The sequence below is a fragment of the Aegilops tauschii genome, chromosome 4 (assembly GCF_002575655.3).
Source record: "Aegilops tauschii subsp. strangulata cultivar AL8/78 chromosome 4, Aet v6.0, whole genome shotgun sequence".
Classification (NCBI taxonomy): domain Eukaryota; kingdom Viridiplantae; phylum Streptophyta; class Magnoliopsida; order Poales; family Poaceae; genus Aegilops; species Aegilops tauschii.
In genome coordinates this window covers 146,060,845-146,079,729 of record NC_053038.3, presented here as the reverse complement: position 1 = coordinate 146,079,729, position 18,885 = coordinate 146,060,845, and the positions used below count along the sequence as shown (strand labels likewise).

At 43.4% G+C, this 18,885-nt stretch overlaps 1 protein-coding gene across 4 annotated transcripts; it reads left to right on the top strand.

Annotated features, from left to right (window-relative positions):
- Window positions 1–251: 251 nt before the first annotated feature.
- LOC109761330 (LRR receptor-like serine/threonine-protein kinase SIK1) lies at window positions 252–3,722 on the top strand. Of its 4 annotated transcripts, none has more exons than XM_020320139.4 (4): window positions 293–877; window positions 1,548–1,618; window positions 2,461–2,654; window positions 3,468–3,722. In XM_020320139.4, exons 1-4 carry the CDS (start codon window positions 847–849, stop codon window positions 3,472–3,474), a joined length of 303 nt encoding a protein of 100 aa, XP_020175728.1. In that variant the 5' UTR covers window positions 293–846; the 3' UTR covers window positions 3,475–3,722. The 4 variants fall into 4 exon arrangements, 3 of the variants coding, with proteins under 3 accessions (XP_020175726.1, XP_020175728.1, XP_040242832.1); XM_040386898.3 differs by having other exon boundaries at window positions 329–877; window positions 1,548–1,585; XM_020320137.4 differs by lacking the exon at window positions 3,468–3,722 and having other exon boundaries at window positions 252–877; window positions 2,461–2,927.
- The last annotated feature ends 15,163 nt before the right edge of the window (window positions 3,723–18,885 follow it).

The following is an 18,885-nucleotide window of genomic DNA, read 5'->3' as shown; positions in this document are numbered from 1 at the left end:
TTGGATAACATTGTTTGCCATTCCAAATTTGTGTGGTACCCTTTTGCAAAATATTTTTGATAGCTACTTCACAAAATCCCTCTAGTTTAGTAGTTGGAAACTCTTTTAAATCACTGGTTTTCCAAACCAATCAGAACTATTCCCACATATCGATGACATGGCGCCCATCCATCCCTCCATCCGACATCCATCCATCCATGTATCTACAGAAAAAAGGAAAAAAAAATATGAAAAATAGGTACCCCACCCGCAGCCCAAACACTAGCTCAGATCCCCCCATCTCCTCGCGCCACCGCCCACTCCCGATCCAGTCCTCCCTCCCACCGCCGACCTCAACCAAGGACGACGGAGATCCAGTCCTTTCCCTGCGCGGCAACACTTCCTCCCACCCACCGCCGACCTCGCTTTCCTCCTCACCCACCGCCCACCTCGTCCCTCTCCTCACCATCTCTCCCTACCCTCCGCCCTCTGCCTCCTGCCTCGAACCCCCAGATCCAATCCACACAACACCGCCGCCCCCGCACCCCGTACTGTCCACCATGGCCGCCTCCTCCTCCTCCTCGCTCCGGATCCCCACACCAACCCACCACCCCGCCGTGGGGGCGTGTCCGCGGCGGCTGCCCTTCCACGTCGTCTCCCCACAGCAGGCGCCGGCACCGGGCGACGGCGACGACGCCAACGGGCCCACCGGCGTGCCCGTGCCCTTCTACCGTGCGGGCAGCTGTTCCGGCGGGGGTCGACGCCGCAGGTGGTGCGCGAGGAGGTGGACGACTTCCTGTGCTCCGAGAGGGGCTGCCGCCGTCGCGTGCTGCCGGAACAAGCAGCAGGGGAGCTTCTGCTTGGCGCATGCGTCTCCTTCCTTCGGCAGAAGTAGCAGGTAGTCTTTACTGTCAGTGTGTTACCACACACAGACCTCTGAATAATACCGAAATAAGTAGCTACAACCTGCAAGTTGTCTGATGTCTTCCTATTTCGCCGATCAAAATTGTTGGATGGGTATTGCAGTATTTCAGCGTTAATACTGTTGACTATTAGTCCCTCCTGTGTGTGTCAGTTCTAATGTCAACTTATTTAAGTTTAGGTGCATCCTACTACTGTACTTAATTGCAATAGCAACATAAAGTGAATTGACTCACCAGTAGGCAGTGTGCCAAACATTACACCTAAGGGAGAAATTTGATTTTCTGCTTACTGGTGTGGTAGTGTGCCATTAGCTTCGTAGGCCACAAAATCATTGGCTGGTTTGGCCCTCTGAAATGCTTAATTTGATTATTATCCGCATTGTATGTTTGCTCTCTGGGTATCGAGATCGTTGTGGGGGTATTGATGCTGTCGATTTGCTGAGTGAAACAATGATAAATGTGTGAAACATTGAAATGAAAAGAAATGCCACTCTAGGTGTTCCTCCATTTATGTTCCTCCATTTTGCTGACGAAAGACCGTCATTTATTTCTTATAACTGCCTTGGCTGTGTTGTCTGTTGATCCATCAAAACTGAGTATTCTGTTCATTTTCTTGTGTGCTTGACTGCTTGTGTATTGGTATAGGTGAGGAAGAACCAGCTGCCGACGGGCGAGGGCATGGGGTACCTGGAGGCCAAGCACCACCTGCTGCTCTTGTCTCACCCATAACTTGGTTTATATGCATGGTTTCAAGTGAACTTATCATAGCTTATGTTGTTGCTTTTGTGGATACTGCTACCCGTTGCTTAAATGCTGCCTTAACTTGTTAGCATGTTCATGTGAATTGGCTAACTACTGCCTGTTAATTACGACTACTCACTGCTGCTATATTCTATTAGCACCAACTCTGCTGCCCGTGTATTATATATATATTCTTCTTGCTCAAGCACAAGAGCACTAGTGCTATGTTGCTGCCTGTGACAGTCCATGGACAAACTCTGTTAATTTATTCCGAGTGCCCATAATTCCCTCTCTAGCAGCACCACCTGTGCTCTTGTGTCACCCATAACAACAATTTACTTGAAGTGCTCATGTAGGTTAATTATTAAGCATACCTGTATTCTCAGTACCATGCTACTTATTTTGCCTCCTGAGGTTTCTAGTCTGCTATTTCTTGCTTTCCTTTATCTTCATACTTATTATGATGGCAATTTGACTTGAAGTGCTCATGTAGGTTAATTATTAAGCATACCTGAACATATTGGGCTGTACTCGTGTAGTAGGATACGAGGCTCTAGTTTAGTTTTCTGTAGAATATGTAATATTGAAGTATCCTTTGTTGTGCGAATTCATAGAGCCTAATATTTACTCATCCCGAGTCTCAGATCATATTACAGCTATCTTTTCATTGCATTGTGCAAGTCACTGATAGGAGTGAGATTGAAGTTATCTTTTGTCAACCATGTTACGATCTTTCAGCATGCATGATGTGCTTCAATGGTTTCTATATACTGACATGGTATGATCATTTGACCACCCTGTCTCTATGTGTGTGTAGATAATGTCGAGAGCCGATGACGACACGGTGATGGAGGCGGTGGACTCGGAGGTGTCGGTGACGTGCACGGACATGGGGCTGGTCCAGAAAGCGTTCCAGGCCCTGCTGTGCACCAAGCGGCACCCCATTGACCAGCCGATGATGCACGAGGTGGCCCGGGTGCTGCTCTCGCTCATGCAGCTCCTGCCCTCCAGGTCCCATCCACATGCATGCTCCCTCTTCATCTCAGATATTGGATAGAAGTAGGGAAAAACCATCCTCCATATTGTTTGCTCATTATCTGTATTATGTGTAGAGAACAATCATGGTGTCTATTTCTGCTTTATGCCCCACGTTTCACTAATAACATGCCCAACTTCCTGCTCTATAGGAAATAAGTACATGATTGTTTATCCTCCTGTATAACAGTTTAAGTTTGTGACCTGATCTTGTGCTTCTGGTAACTAGTCCAATTTGCGTACTTTTAAGTGTCTTTTGACATGGTGGTGCCAAACAAAACTCATATGCTTATGCTGAGCTTACTTTTAATCTTGTGAACATGACAATGTAGAGGATGTACTGTAGTTCCACTCATTTTATTCTCTGTGATGAGCTTATTTTTGTATTGTAGCCACCTTCTTGTTTACTTTGCTGAATCAGATCTTGTGTGCTAATCATGAGTTACTAGCATTTGGCTTCTCTATGGTAATTAAACCTGATAAATCTGTGTACTTCTTTGAGATACAAATTCCACATTGCATGTTTACGAGGTTCAGTTTCTATAGATGTTGCCAAATATTGGTGTCAACGTGTCTTTCCTTAGGGGGTGATTTAAACTGCATATGATCTACTGTATATATTTTTTGTTGTTCAAACATTGAAATTCTGGTTCATTTAACAAACATCAAAATGTTGTTGACCCTGTCATTCTATGCTTAAATGATGAAAATGTCGCATTTTGCTTGTTCTAACATGCTGTTAGATTTGCTTTTATTCTGTTCCTAACCATTTTGTTTGATAACTTCCAGATCCTAGCCTTCCTTTGTGTTTTGTCGTGAGGTCTAGGATGAACAAGTCGGGCTCATTGGAGATAGTTATACTATGATAGCTAGTTATTTTTTTTGTAGTTGTGTTACCTGATGTGAACTTTTTATTATTGTAAACCTGATGTTAACCATGGTTCATTGTAATAATGTGCCAAGTTTGGCTCTGTTTGATTGTATTCATGATGTGAACCATGTTTTTCCGGATTAGATATGCTTTGAAGCATTTTATTTTCTGTCTGTTTTGATTTAATATTGTTATTTATTTATTGGAAAATTGAGATCTGAAGAATATAATCGTGACAATTAGGGCCCACTTATTAGAACTGGTCCCATCTCACTAGTGGGCCCATCTTTTGAAAAAAAATCATAAACTTTGGAGCCAAAAAGGCCACGACCCAGAAAATAAAAAAGGTCGAATTGGTGGGCCGAGTCCATGGGAACTAACAATAAAAAAGGCTGCAATACTGGGCTTGGCCCATGAACCTGACCAAAAATTGGTAAAAATAAAAATAAAAGGATGTATTAGTGGGCTAGGCCCATGTAGAAAACCAAATTGGACCGGGCTGATTCTTGTGCCACATCAGCTTGCCACGTTGGATGCCTACGTGGCCTCGGGAGGTTGCTAGTGACCAAAAATTTGGTCGTGGAACCAACGACCTTTTACATATCACAAAGAAGGTCACTAATTCCAGTTTACGACTGCCAGCTTTTGAACATCTGTTTTTGGTCGCAAAGGAAAAACAATGACCTTTCAGTGACCAATAGTGATGGTCGTAAATTGACATATTTCTTGTAGTGGCACAGACGGTCGCACACACTTAAACTCAGTTGGGTGGAAGAGATTCCTCGTTGGCAAGAATCTTCGTGTTGGACAGGCCATCCTAATTACTATCAGGAACACCCATCGCCCAGGCTAGAGGATGATGATCGTCGTCGATATCATCTAGAACTACATATGTGTGTGTGGCTATATCATCTAGAACTACATATGATGATCGTCGTCGATATCATGTAGAACTACATATGATGATTGTCGTCGATATCATCTAGAACTACATATGATGATCGTCGTCGATATCACCTAGTACTGCTTGAGGATGCATGTTGAGTATATATGAAATTGTTATCTAGTACTCCCTCCGTTCCAAATTACTCGTCGTGGTTTTAGTTCAATTTTGAACTAAAACCACGACGAGTAATTTGGAACCAAGGGAGTACTACCTAGTACCTATAATGCTTCATGAAATTGATATCTAGTAGTACCTAGTATCTGGAAATTGCAGTTTATTGAAGCTGAAACGGGGTAGGCGGCCGGGGGGAAATGATGAAAGATATAGTAGCAGCGCGGGTCCAGGAAATCGCTACAGCTAATTAATAGTAGCGCGTTCCGGAAACGCGCTGCTGATATAGTCAATAGTAGTAGCGCGGGTACAGACCGCGCTACTACTAACAGCTGGCTGTAGCGCCTTATTGGTAGCGCGGCTGCCCGCGCTGCTGATAGCCTAAAAACCCACGCTACTACTAGGGTTTTCCCTAGTAGTGTGTAGCCAAAGAGGTGTTTGGGTGACAGGGTTAGATTGACAATAAATGCAATTAACGGAGAGAGAAAAGTGATTTTTCAGTGGTCCCAATGAGAACTATCTCCAATTAGCACCTCTTGTGTGGGATAGTTTTTTTTGGTGGGTTCGGTGCAACTTGCTCCAATTTAAACCCTCATACTTGGATACTTTAGGGCTATTTGAGCCCCAACTAGCTCAAACTAACTCTAACCCATGGATCCAAACAGGGCCTATGGCCAGCCTCGACGCGGAGTAATCGCGTGCACCGGAAAGCGGCGCTCTCTCGACCGTCGCGCCGCTTCAAAGCCGGGCATTAATACGGCACTGACGCTCTAGGGTGACGCTGACCGTTTCACGCGGGAAGCGCACGCTGGCAAGGGAGTATGGGTTTTTAACCGTTTCAGGTGTAGTACTGGTAGTTTGCAAAACTACTCAATTATTGCACTCAGTTTCCTAAGAAATTGTGATAAAAACATTACTCCACAGCCCGCTTCCCTTCTCCTTCCTCTTCCACCGCTCGCGCACATCCGTGGGAAGCAACCGGTCAACCCTTATATAGGAGTGGTAGCACAAAAAGATGCATGCATGACCACTAAAATTTCCAAATTAAAGCGCCGCTCCGGCGGGAGTATGGCGTATGTTGTCACTTTCGGCCGGGTCATGGCTACCAGGCGACGGCGACCAGAGCAGAGGCGGCGGGAGGGGAATGAATGCAGCTACTGTTTAGGTTCGCCGTCCGGCTTAAATAAATGCGCAGCATCACGTGTACCCGCGGGTGCACAAATTGTAACATACGTGTCTGCTTAAGTGGGCTTCACGTAACTGGTGTGTGTGTGTGAGATTCTGAGAGACAGAGTGCGTGTGTGCGACTCTACTCTTCGGACATGTACTCAACCTTTTGCATCGGGATATAAGTATAATGGTATTTAGTTTAGCTAGTGATTTACGTGGCCATGTTAACGTGGTTGTGTAAAAAAATGTCACTTCCGGCTCATGATTTGCGTTATATAATTACAAGCAAGATGCTCGTGCATTGCACGGAACATCAATATGCATTTTTTTACAGAACACCTGTTGTGGTTTACCCATGCATGAGTAATCCCATGTGTAAAAGCTAATGATATTTCGAGAATTTTATCGGAAAATTGGTATCTCAAGAATGTCATCGAAAAAAATGAAAGATGAGAGATAAGGTGAGGAGGAGTGGAGCGTGGTGGTGACTGGTTGTCGGAATGGGCGGAGGCATGGGGATGGACGGCGCCGGCAGGCGGCAGCGGCCACCATGCTAGATTGTTCCAGAGACTTTATTTTTTAATTGCTCAGCAATGAGGTTGTGAGAGATAAGGATGTGGAGAGAGGTGAGGCTATCTTTTGTAAAATTATCATAGTTTGCTTTCTATCCATCAAATATAGATCAGACGGTCTATATTACAAGATGGCAGGCACACCATCATCGCCAACTCGGTTTTTTATAAGGGTACAGATGATAAGTTTGGTAACTACTAAAGTAAAGTGGAATTTGTCCATGTTATACAAGTAAATTAAGGTGATTGTTTATCATAAGGGTAAGGGGTGGATGTGTGTGTGTGTGTGTGAGAGAGAGAGATGGAGTCTTAGTGTGTGTGTGTGCATGTGTGTGTGATGGAGTCTTAGTGTGTGTGTGTGTGTGTGTTTGTGTGTGTGTGTGTGGGTGGGTGGGTGGGTGCGTGCGCGCGCGCGCGCGTGTGTGGGTGTGTGTGTGTGTGTCGCGGGGTCCTCGGTGGCCGATGTAATTTAAGTGTGCATGGCTTCATCATAGAGAGGTGATGTGTATGACAGAGGCCACCAACGATGGGGTGCGAGAGAGAAAATGCCGTTAGAGAGGGAAGAGAAGGTGTGTGCGCGTGAGAGTAGTCGACATCGAGAGAACATGTTTGTTCGAGAGACACTGAGGAAGACTACTATATATCGATGGTGCATGTAGGCGGGAATTAAATGAAGGGATGGTCTTATTGGTTTTGGGGATATAGTGGGAGAGTGAGAGGGGGGTAGCTTGAAGGAGATTGTTAAGTGTGAGTGTGTGTTTTACCCATCCAGGCGGAAGTTATGTGCACACAAGAAGAGAATGATTCGATGTGGCGTTAGGGTTGAGTGTAATTAACTACGTATGGAGACATAGAGACCTTCAACGTGCATGTGTGAGAGGTATACATGTATACGCGGGATGTGTGTGTGTGCGCGCGAGCATGATCGAGATAAAAGAAAGAAGACATAAGTCATAAGATCAACGACATGGGAGAGATGGATCGGTATGACAATATGCATGCATGCAAGAATGCAGGGAAGAAGGCCCGACAATTGAGCATGTGTTTTTGTCTTTAAGAGATAGTGGCGTGGGCTGGAGCATGCATCTATGGCGAGCAGAGGGAGTGAGGCACAACGATTGTGCAAAAGAGATCAACCTATAAATGAAAGAAGGTTGATGGAGAAATAGATAAATAGAAAGATAAAGATGCTAGCTAGTGTGCGTTAGAGATAGGAGTCGAGTGGATCAGAAGGCTGAGTTATGGGTGTGGGTGTGAGAGAGATGAAGAAAGGGTGCATGTGATTCACATACAAACAAATATCGGAGAGAAATGAGATCCCGAGAGACGGAGTTTTGTGTCTGCGAGAGAGAAAGATATTTCAAAACGAGAGTGATAGTTAGAGAAACATATGAGGGAACGCAAGATATCTCTAGGGAGAGAGAGTGTGTGTGAGCGACATACAAGAGAACAGTGGAGAAATATGAGACCCTGGGAGACAGAGTTTGTGTTTGTGTGTGAGAAAGAGATATTTAAGAGGAAGAGTCGTAGGTTCTCATACCTAAGGAGCGAAAGACATCTCTGTACGAGGGGTGTGCGAGTGGCACACAGGGGAATAGTAGAGAGAAATGAGACCCCGGGATACAAAGTTTTGTGTTTGTGTGAGAGAAAGAGATTCCACATGGAGAATCATAGTTAGAGACACATAGCAGGGAGCGAGATATACTTAGAGAGAGATAGAGTGATGAAGGTCGAGGGAGAGAGTACCGTCAATGTGTTACGAAAATAAAAGTTCATTGGCGACATACAGGTAGCACGAGAGATACCCGAGAGACGATGAACACATATAGGTCTAGAGAGATAGTCCTATATAAGCATGAGTGATAGTTATATGAGACGAATATCTGGATTAAATGGGATTCAAATATTTAAACTGGAGATCACGACATCGATAATATCATAACGCAAATTGGTGTATCAAACATGCATATTCATTTGAATTTGGGGACACATGTAATGTTATATAGTTTATCAATATTGGTGATCCATAGATTCTTTAATTAGAAACAATCCATGGTTTATATGCAATTAATGTCTAAACGGGATTACACTATATGTTGCGTGTGTGAAACACATTATACATGTTTGAGAAGTAAAAAAAAACCCCGCATGAAACACACATTAATTGGAGACAGTTAGCGAGAATGCATACATTGGATTTCAACATGAAGTGGTTTCAAATATTTGAAAATTCAAATTGATGGATACAACCTTATGAATCTGAGATCATGCCATTTGTAAACCATATTTATATACAAAGGGTGTTGTGCTTTTGAATGTATATATAAAAAATGATGTATATATAATTTTATTCCAATCGAAAATGGATCCCGCCTGAAAAAATAGAATACAAACGGGATTCGAATTGAGTTGGCACGGTAAATGTGCACTCTGCAAAATTTGAACGAAGCGGGGAAAGTCACAGTAACCGCCCAAAACCAAAATCTGTGAGATGGAAATTACTACTGCCTATCCCTGCCACGCAAAGCCTATCTGCTCGATTTCTATAGGTTTTGATAGGGGTAGGTTTGTAATTTCACTCAAACGTGACATAACCGCCTCTCACCCGGATTCATACACGGTGGGCGCCAAAACACAGTGTGTCCTCGGCCGAAATCGACTCCCTCCCCGATTCATACACGGTGGGCGCCAAAAACAAACTCTCGTCGGCAAATATTCGGTGTATGCGAGATTAGCGTCCTATCCCCAACCCACTAATATTGCTGTGATGTAGGAAATTTGAAACGGGGGCTAAGTTTGTAAATTTTCTCGCATTTGAGACAAGCACGCCCGGAAGACATGGTTCCCCCTTCCTCTCCACCTCCATTTCCCCATTCGTACTCCGTGGGCGCCAAAACACCCTCTCCACCCTAGCCTCCTCCGTCCGCCACCCCATCCACCGCCGTCCTCCTCCACAATGCTGGAGCTGATACCCTGACGCCGCCGTCCATTACAAGAGATCGACCTCTCTCATCCACGTCTTCGGACCGGGATCCTTGCATCCCGTCCTCTCGCTTCATCCCCGCCGTCGTCCACCTTGCCGGCACCGCTCCTACGACCGTCTCGTCCACCGCGCCCCACTGCCACCGTCTACCCTCCTAGATCTGCTTCCACGCTGCCGACAACCATCACTACTGCAGCACCGTCAAATTCTCAGCAGATGCATACACGACGCCGCACCAGAGGTGGTACTCTTTCGTATCTGCTCAACTTATTTATCGCAACAAGAAAATAGATTACCACTTCTTTACTCTGATTTCTTTTCCATCACTTACTTGCTAGTTGAAAGCAAACATTGGTTGCGAAGTTGCCTTTGTCCGGTTTGCACCTTCAGATCCGCCATGGCACGCTCAACACTATACTCCCAATGCTTACGGTTTCCCCTTTTATATTCCACACTAGTTAAATCACAGTAGACTAAATTTCAAAATTGGGTCAGTCGATTTTTCAGAGCTCGCCGGAGTTCGCCGGTGCGAACGAAGGGGCTCGGGTGGGGACTTTGGTTGTGGGGGGGAGGGCGGTGGTGGGGCCTCGCCGAACGAAGAAAACTCGACGTGGGTGGGGGCGGGGGTGGGGGGTGGGGGGTGGGGGTGGCGGAGGAACACAGGCGGTGGGGGCCGATGGTCCGTCCGGCGGCCCGTGCGGTCTTCTGTATGGGAAGAATCAGAGACGAGGAAGAAGAAGGGTTAGGAGACGTAGGATCATCATCCAACAGCCTGAAATGGTCGACTGACCCAAATGACAAAAGTCATGCAACTTGCATGCAGACATGCCTTTATATTCAGTACCATCATCGTACCTGCTTAGCACTGCTCCTGAATCCATCAAGGTAAACAACGTGCCATTCATAATTCCAAACTTGTTGCTCAAGTATGAATCTGATATGATGCTGATATTACTAAAACAGATAACATTTAATTGGTCAGCTAATGTTCCTACTTTACTTTCGAAAAGCACGTGCACCACATATAGAGACACAACAGGGAGTTGCTTTCTTAATGCGCTCTGGTTCATCATGTGTGGGCACTGCGCAATGAACATTTTATTATCCAAAGTCTGCTTGCTCTTCTTTAGCATGTTCCTCTTCCGTTCTTCTTAATAAGTAATCTCTCCATTCCTAAATACAAGTCTTTGTATAGATTCCACCATGGACTACATATGGAGCAAAATGAGTGAATCTACACTCTAAAATGTATCTGGATACATCTGTATGTGATCCATAGTGGAAATCTCTACCAAGACTTATATTTTGGAACGGAAGGAGTATGATAGTAGTACAGTATGTTCCTTGTAGCGAAGATGAGCAGGGACATTTGAAGTGTAGAGATCTATACGGTCGGTTGTGATGGACACTTTGAACTCTTCGGGCCTCTTTGATTCGTAGGATTTTGTAAACATGGGAATAGGATTTGTAGTGGCCTGCCCACTTGAATCCTATAAGAATAGCAAGGAAATGCGGGGAGCTATGTCGCCTTTGAGAGTTACACTGATATTAACAGTACCGCACCTTCAGTTGAAGAGAGCTGGTATCCGAAGCCTTTCTAGCCGTACCGACAATACTAGCACATATATTCCAGCAATTTCCACTTTGCTGATTTTACTCTGATGCTTACGGTTTTCCCATTATATCTACACTATGATCTGTGTAGCTGCTTTGTGTCACACTAGCAGCAGTCCACTCTTGAAGCTAAACACCGCAATGACTTACAAAATTGGCACCAAGGCATTGAGTGCCATTCTGGATGCAATGGAACTCATACGCTCCCCACCTGTTGATTCTTGTTCAGAATATGATCCGAATGACTATTCTAACCTCGAGGAGTGAAAGGCAGATGGCCTGTCCTGTTCACCCATCAATGTGCCTGTTCTAATTTGGCAAGGTTTTATTGATTGCGCGTATCTTGCATATGTTGTCTTGCATTTATTCTACTTTGTTGCACCACCATCTGCTTACTTTACTCATCATATATGTTGAGATGCCATGCCCATCCATTATCAATACATATTCCATCTGTCATCATACCATGTTTTTTCACTCAAATGTTGTTCTTGTGCATCAGACATCGAAAAGGAAGAGGGTGATTGCCGAACCTGAAGGAGCACCAGCAAAGTCCTTGAAAAACATGGTTGTGCCGGAGAAATCAGACAACACCCCACTTATATTGGCTGTACAACCAGTGACACAAAACGTAGGACCGACTCCAGCAGACTGTACCCATACTTCACTGGCCACACCACTATCCGCACCACACAGGACCTGCACTCCAACAAAAGGTATGCCGATTTCAGTTGCCATAGCACCAGCCGTACCACAGAAAAATCCCACTGTAGCAAAAAGTACAGCAAGTCCACCCGCCGACTATCCCAACTGCAGAGACGGCCAATTCCTGCAGATTGGAACCCCATTCCAGTTATTCTCAGTTTAAAAGACAATGCTTATAATGTTGTTAGGGACTACGTGCATATATTCCCATCATGGGAAGATTATAGTGAAGACAAACACCATTTTCACATCTTCCTGTCCCACTTACGTGTAAGTGCTATGATTCATGGTGATTATTTTCCTGTTTTCTGCTGATTGAACACATAAATGATTTACATTACATTTTTGTAAGTAGGCAAGGGTCAATCTGGATAGTCATGACGAGCAAAGCTTGCTTGCGCTTTTCAAGCAAGCATTGCAGCAGTATTGGTGTTACCTGAGGAAGTCACACTTTGATGGCAAGTCTATAAACGAATTTTTGGGGAAGTCTCCTGTGCTAAATTTAGAAGACATTGAATGGAAAAACCTTGTTATGCACTGGTCTCGCTCCGAGGATGAGGTACTGTCTACGATATCGCATGACAATTTGAACTTCTACTTTTCCGCATGTGCCTTATGGATCTTTTTTGCAGGAAATCTGCTCGAAAAAGAATTCCGGTTTGAAAAGAACGACAGGGTATCGCAAATATGCTGCCCGCTGCTTTGCTCTTGTTAGTACCCGTTGTCCTGTATCACTGTACTTGCATACATACCTGGTTCATTATGTGACAACAGTATGCATGATAGCTTGCTTATCAATTGTTCGCTCCAAATTATATGATCTGTATGAATGGTTACATTAGTGTAGAATATATCCAATGCCAATGAATTTTTTTAGCTCTGCATTGTTCTTATAAGTACCTGCTGTCCTTTATCAGTGTACTTATATTGACAGGTAGTTGTTCATGTACCATCACTCTACATCTTATTTTCCTTTGCCCTCCATTTTCTACACATAAGATCTATATTTACTCTTACCATAAGGTTGGATAACACCGATGGTACTAAAGAAGTTTAGCTCTGCATTGCTCTTGGCTGTACCTTTTGCCTGTATCGTTGTACATACATTTATAGCTACTTGGTTATGTAGCATCACACTTCATCTTATCTGAAATATTCTCCATTTTTTCTTACATTGTCACATCTATATTTACTCTTAACAAAATGTAGAATAAAGGCAATGCTTATGAAGAAGATTCTGTGGTAAACTTCTTGAATTGGCCCCCTATCAGCATGGAGAAGGGCTTTATAGAGCCTGCCTTCACCAATAATGTAAGTTTGTCCTTCTCAAGCCTTGAAACTTTGTTGTGTATATTTTCTTAGGCATGACTGCAACAGCTGTTTATTTTTGGTGTTTGCATCGAATTGCATGTTTAAAGTTTATTATGTACTCCCTCCGTCCCATAATATAAGAACGTTTTTGACATTAGTGTGGTGTAAAAAATGTTCTTATATTATGGGACGGAGGGAGTAGTTCATAAACAAAAGTTTGTCCTTCTCAATTTAAGTTTTCAGTTGTACAACCAAATTCCTTCTTCATACCATGTAAATTAAACTATACAGAGCAAGTGATCTTATTTTGCCAATCTGAAATGGGATAAATTGACAGCACACTAACCATTGATACTTATGAGTACTTGATCTATAATCCAGTGGTGTCGTGAAGCTGCCAACTCCTTCACAATGTCATTTCCTGCCATGTCTTGACCTGAACAATACCATATTGTGTTAATGCTATTTTAAACTGTGTCACTTTATTCATCAGTAAGAAATGTGATGAATTGTCAGCACTGATACTTAAATGTGCAAAACCTTTCATCTGTCTGCTTGTTTATCTTTTAGAGTGAGGAGGATATAAGTGTCAAACAAATGCAGTCTCACCAGCTTGCTCAGCTGCTTGCGCTGCAGCTTCTGAGCAGGGCTAACCTTTCTTGAACTCTATTGAAGTGTTGTCGGTTTTGTATATTATTTTGTCGGCGTGTTTAATTGCACCGGTGGCGATCTTTGATGCCCAGTGTATGTAATCTGGTGTCTGCTTGTGCTTTATTATCATAGTGGCGAACTTTGATGCCGAGTGGATGTAATATGCCGTAATTTCTTTATTGTATAGTCTAGGTTTTTTTCTTATTCACGATGCTGCAGTTATTTTACTGTATATATATCCTGTCTTCGCAGTAAACCGGCCAAACCGTAAAATTACGGTACATAATCGGGCCGTCATGCAAATCACCATGTATGATCCGCATCATGGGCCCCGTCATCTTGGTCCGTTGATAGGCCTAAATGTAAACTGGCCCACTAGTAGATTTGGGCCTTTAATAGGCCGAGTAAACTGACGGCCCTATTTTCCCAAGAAAACTCAATGGGCTTTTAGGAGGCTGAAAAGTAGGTTGGGCCTGAAACGTGCCGAACAGCTCACGGGCCGGCAGCAGGCCGAAATAGACCCCGACCCATGATTGTGCCAATCAAATCATGGGCTTATAACAGGCCAAAATTGTCTCGGTCCTTGTTTGGCCCAATCAGATTATCGTCTGTGAGCAGGCCGGATGCAAACGGGGTCGTAGTTAGGCGCAACTATATGACGGGCTTTTAACAGGCCGAAATATATATAGGGCCGAAATGTTAAACGGGCCTTTAACAGGCCGAAACTAATATCAGGCCGAATTACTAAATGGGCCTTTATCAAGTGGGCTCAAAAGGATAGCATCCAGTTGACGGGCCGAATCTGATATGGGCCATAATTTAGCCCAAAGCCTCTCGAAGGGCCGGACCTGATCTGGGCCGTAATTTGGCCCACAACGTGGTAGGCTTTTAATGGGCCGGATCACATATGGGCCTTTATTAGGCCTGGAACGTGGCAGCCTGTTAATGGACCGGATCAAATATGGGCCGGCATTTGGCCCAAAACATGGCAACCTTTTAATGGGCCGGCCTACTAGTGTCATCAAAATCTTTTGGGCCTTGTGCTGGGCTGGCCCATTATGGTCGGCGAAATCTCATGGGCCTTTAGCTGGGCCGGCCCATTATGGTCCGCAAAATCTTGTGGGCCTTTAGCTGGGCCGGCCCATTATGGCCGCAAAATCTCGCGGGCCTTTAGCTGGGCCGGCCCATTATGGCCCGCAAAATCTCATGGGCCTTTAGCTGGGCCGGCCCATTACGATACGCAAAATCTCGTGGGCCTTTTGCTGGGCCGGCCCATTATGGACCGCAAAAGCTTGTGGGCCTTCAGTTGGGCCGGCCCATTTAAACTTTATGGGCCACTTTTGGGCTGGTCCACGTGTCAACATAACATAGGCGCATCTCGCCCATTGGATGAGTGACACCTGTGCCAACGCGGAGCTGACACGTGTTTCTGTCAGCCAATCAGAATTTTACACGTGGAAAATCCCCATTGGTCCGGGCTGTTAACGGGTTATCGGATCCAAAACCGGACCCGATAGCTTAACGATGTTCCGTTATGGTGGATGCCACGTGTCAGTCACCCTTGACGAAAGCACTTCTGTGACGCGCGATTTATCGTCATGGAAGTGGACACTTCCGATATTTTTTGTAATGTCATGGAACACTTCTACGACAGCACAGGTATGACTATCTTGATTCCATCATAAATTTGTCATGGATGTACATGCATGACAAAAACGTGACCTACTGTGACAAACACGTATCTTCATGGAAGTGTATTTTTTTGTAGTGTATGTTTGCTTGTTTAATGATTCTATTTGAGGATAGGAGTATTAAATATGCAGAGGCATTTAGTATGAAATGTTTAATAATAATTTTAGTGATTATACAGTAGAGAATGATAAAGGTTTTGCATTGGTTTATACTAACTTATCTCACGAGTTCTTGTTGAGTTTTGTGTGGATGAAGTTTTTATGATTTAGGAAAACCGTGATATAAAAGGAATTAATGAGACACAAAAGCTCAAGCTTGGGGATGCCCAAGTTATCCCAAGATAACATTTCAAAAAGTCTCAAGCATCTAAGCTTGGGGATGCCCCGGTAGGCATCCCACCTTTGTTCTTCGACAATTATCGGTTAGTGTCGGTTGAGCCTAAGTTTTTGCTACTTCACATGATGTGTGCTATCCTTGGAATGTCATTTTATTTTGTTGTGCTTGCTGTTTTAATAAAATACTTAGATCTGAAAGTTTTTAAATAAAATAGAGTCCTCAAATAGTTACCAGGGAGGCTAGGTAAGCGGTACGCACATCCCATCACCGAAGCTCTTTTCTAGGGAATTGCTCGAGTGCTTCACTTATATCATTTTGGAGTAGCTTGTCATTTACTCTTGTGCTTCACTTATATCCTATGAGTAAATTGTTGAATAAATTGAATGTCATGAAGTTGAAATTATATCATGCCTAGTGGTAGCTTCACATTGGGTTTAGAAAGTGAAATCTTTTGAGGCTTGACAATCACGATATTGGTCATACAAGCAATTCACGAATAATTAGTATAAGGAAGAGAACTTTCACATGCAAACACAATATCATGGAAATATTTTGTGATTGTGAGTCCCCATCAAAATATTATATGCCAAAATTGTTGACGTTGGACAAGGAAGACAACGTAATGATTTATGTTTGCTCATATTCACATAGAAGTCATATTGTCATAGATCCTTCAACATGTGGTGCTTGCCCCCCATCTTTGCTAGCCAAAAATTCTGCACCAAGTAGAGATACTACTTGTGCATCCAAAAACCCTTAAACCCAAATCTTATTTTCAAGAGTCCACCATACCTACCTAAGGATTGAGCAAGATCCTTCAAGTAAGTTGTCATCGGTGCAATAAGGCAATAAAAATTGCTTCTAAAAGTGTTAGATCATTTAGTGTAAGAGAAAATTGAGCGTTGTACAAACTTATGATGGCAAAGCAATAAAAGCGACGGACTGCATAATAAAGGTTGCTATCATAAGGGGCAATATAACGTGACGTTCTTTTGCACTAAGGGGTTGAGCATACAAAGAAATAAGCGCATGGCAACCTCTGCTTCCCTCTGCGAAGGGCCTATCTTTAATTTTCAATATTTATTTTTATGCAAAGAGTCAAAGTTATTCTCTCTATTCCTTTTTATTTTTCTGTTTTGGCAAGCATCATGTGGTGAGGAAAGATCTAGGCACATATGTCCAGTTGAATATGGGTAGCATGAGTTATTATTGTTGACATCACCCTTGAGGTGAATACGTTGGGAGGCAAAACAATAAGCCCCTATCTTTCTATGTGTCTGGTTGAAATGTTTTGCTCATGTGTATGCGGTGAGTGTTAGCAATCATAGAAGACTATAAGATGGTTGAGTATGTGGAGCTCTTACTTAAACTCTGTTGAATAAGTTGAATTGCAATTGCTTGGTGACTGAGAACATAGGTTGTTGAGTTTCAAGAGAATTCATTGTTTCAACCTTAACACGTGAATTGGTTGCTACTTTAACATCAGAAGTTTTATAAGAAAGAATTACTTTTATGATGCTAGGAAAAGTGATTGAAATTATCATTGATCAAACTTATGCACTTTGCGAGCATTCACACTTCATTAATTATTTCTTTTATCATTTACCTACTCGAGGACGAGTAGGAATTAAGCTTGGGGATGCTGATACGTCTCTAACGTATCTATAATTTATGAAGTACTCATGCCAATATATTATCATTCTTGGATGTTTTAAAATCATTTTATAGCAACTTTATATCATTTTTTGGAACTAACCCGGACTGACGCTGTTTTTAGCAGAACTACAGTGGTGTTGTTTTTTGTGCAGAAATAAAAGTTCTCGGAATTGGACGAAACTTTTTGACGATTTTTTTGGAACAAAAGAGACCCCCGAAGCTTTGTGGGAGGGCTAGAAGAGCCACTAGGAGGGCACAACCCACCAGGGCGTGCTTGGTGGGCCGTTCGTGCCCCGGTGGGTTGTGCCCACCTCGAGGCCCACCTTCGCGTGATTCCAACTCTGAAAAATCCTATAAATACCCAAACCCCCAGAGGTTAACCTAGATCAGAAGTTCCGCTGCCACAGTCCTCTGTAGCCAGCGAAAAGCAATCTAGACCCCATTCCGGCACCCTGCGGGGGGGGGGGGGGGAATCATCTCCGGTGGCCATCTTCATCATCCCGACGGCCACCAGGATGAGGAGGGAGTAGTCCACCCTCGGGGCTGAGGGTTTGTACCAGTAGCTATGTGTTTAATCTCTCTCTCTCTCGTGATCTATATCATGGTCTTTGTTAATATAGATGGATCATATGATGTTTCTCCCCTCTATACTCTTGTTGTGATGAATTGAATCTTTACACTTTGAAGTTTTGTCTTGTTGGATTGAATATTCAGATATGAGAACACATGATGTATGTCTTGCGGTATGAATACTTGAGGTGACAATGGGGTATCGTATTGATTCACTTGATTTATGTTATGCCACTCAACTTGCGGATTCCCGAGGTGACGTTGGGGTAATCTATGCATAGGGGTTGATGCACGTTTTTACTAACTTTTCTCCGATACAAACTTTGGGGTCTCTTTGTAGTTATTTGTGTGGATTGAGGATTATGAATATGAATTTGCTTTGGTGTTATTTTAGTATGAACTCTAGGGTAGATCGACCGGAAAAAATAGTTTTGTGTTATTTTAGTACGAACTCTTGAATAGATCGAATGGAAAGAATAGCTTTGAGGTGGTTTCGTACCCTACAAACAATTTCTATCTTTTGTTCTCCGCTATTAGGAACTCGGGAGTGATTCTTTATTGCACTTTGAGGGATAATCATATGATCCAACTATGTTAGCATTATTGAGAGATTGTACTAGTGAAAGTACGGACCCTAGGCCTTGTTTTCAAGCATTGCAATACCGTTTTTGTGCCCATTTACTATTTACTTCCTTGCTGTTTTTATTTATTCAGATTATAAAATTATATTCCTACCATCCATATTACACTTTTATCACCATCTCTTTGCCGAACTAGTGCACCGATACAATTTTCCGATGTATTGGGTGTGTTGGGGACACAAGAGATTTCTTGTATTTGGTTGCAGGGTCATTTGAGAGAGACCATCTTCATCCTACACCTCTCATGGATTGATAAACCTTAGGTCATCCACCTGAGGGAAAATTTCTACTGTCCTACAGAACTCTGCACTTGGAGGCCCAACACGTGTCTACAAGAATAAAGTTGCATAGTAGACATCACCCGGTAGCACGGGGAAA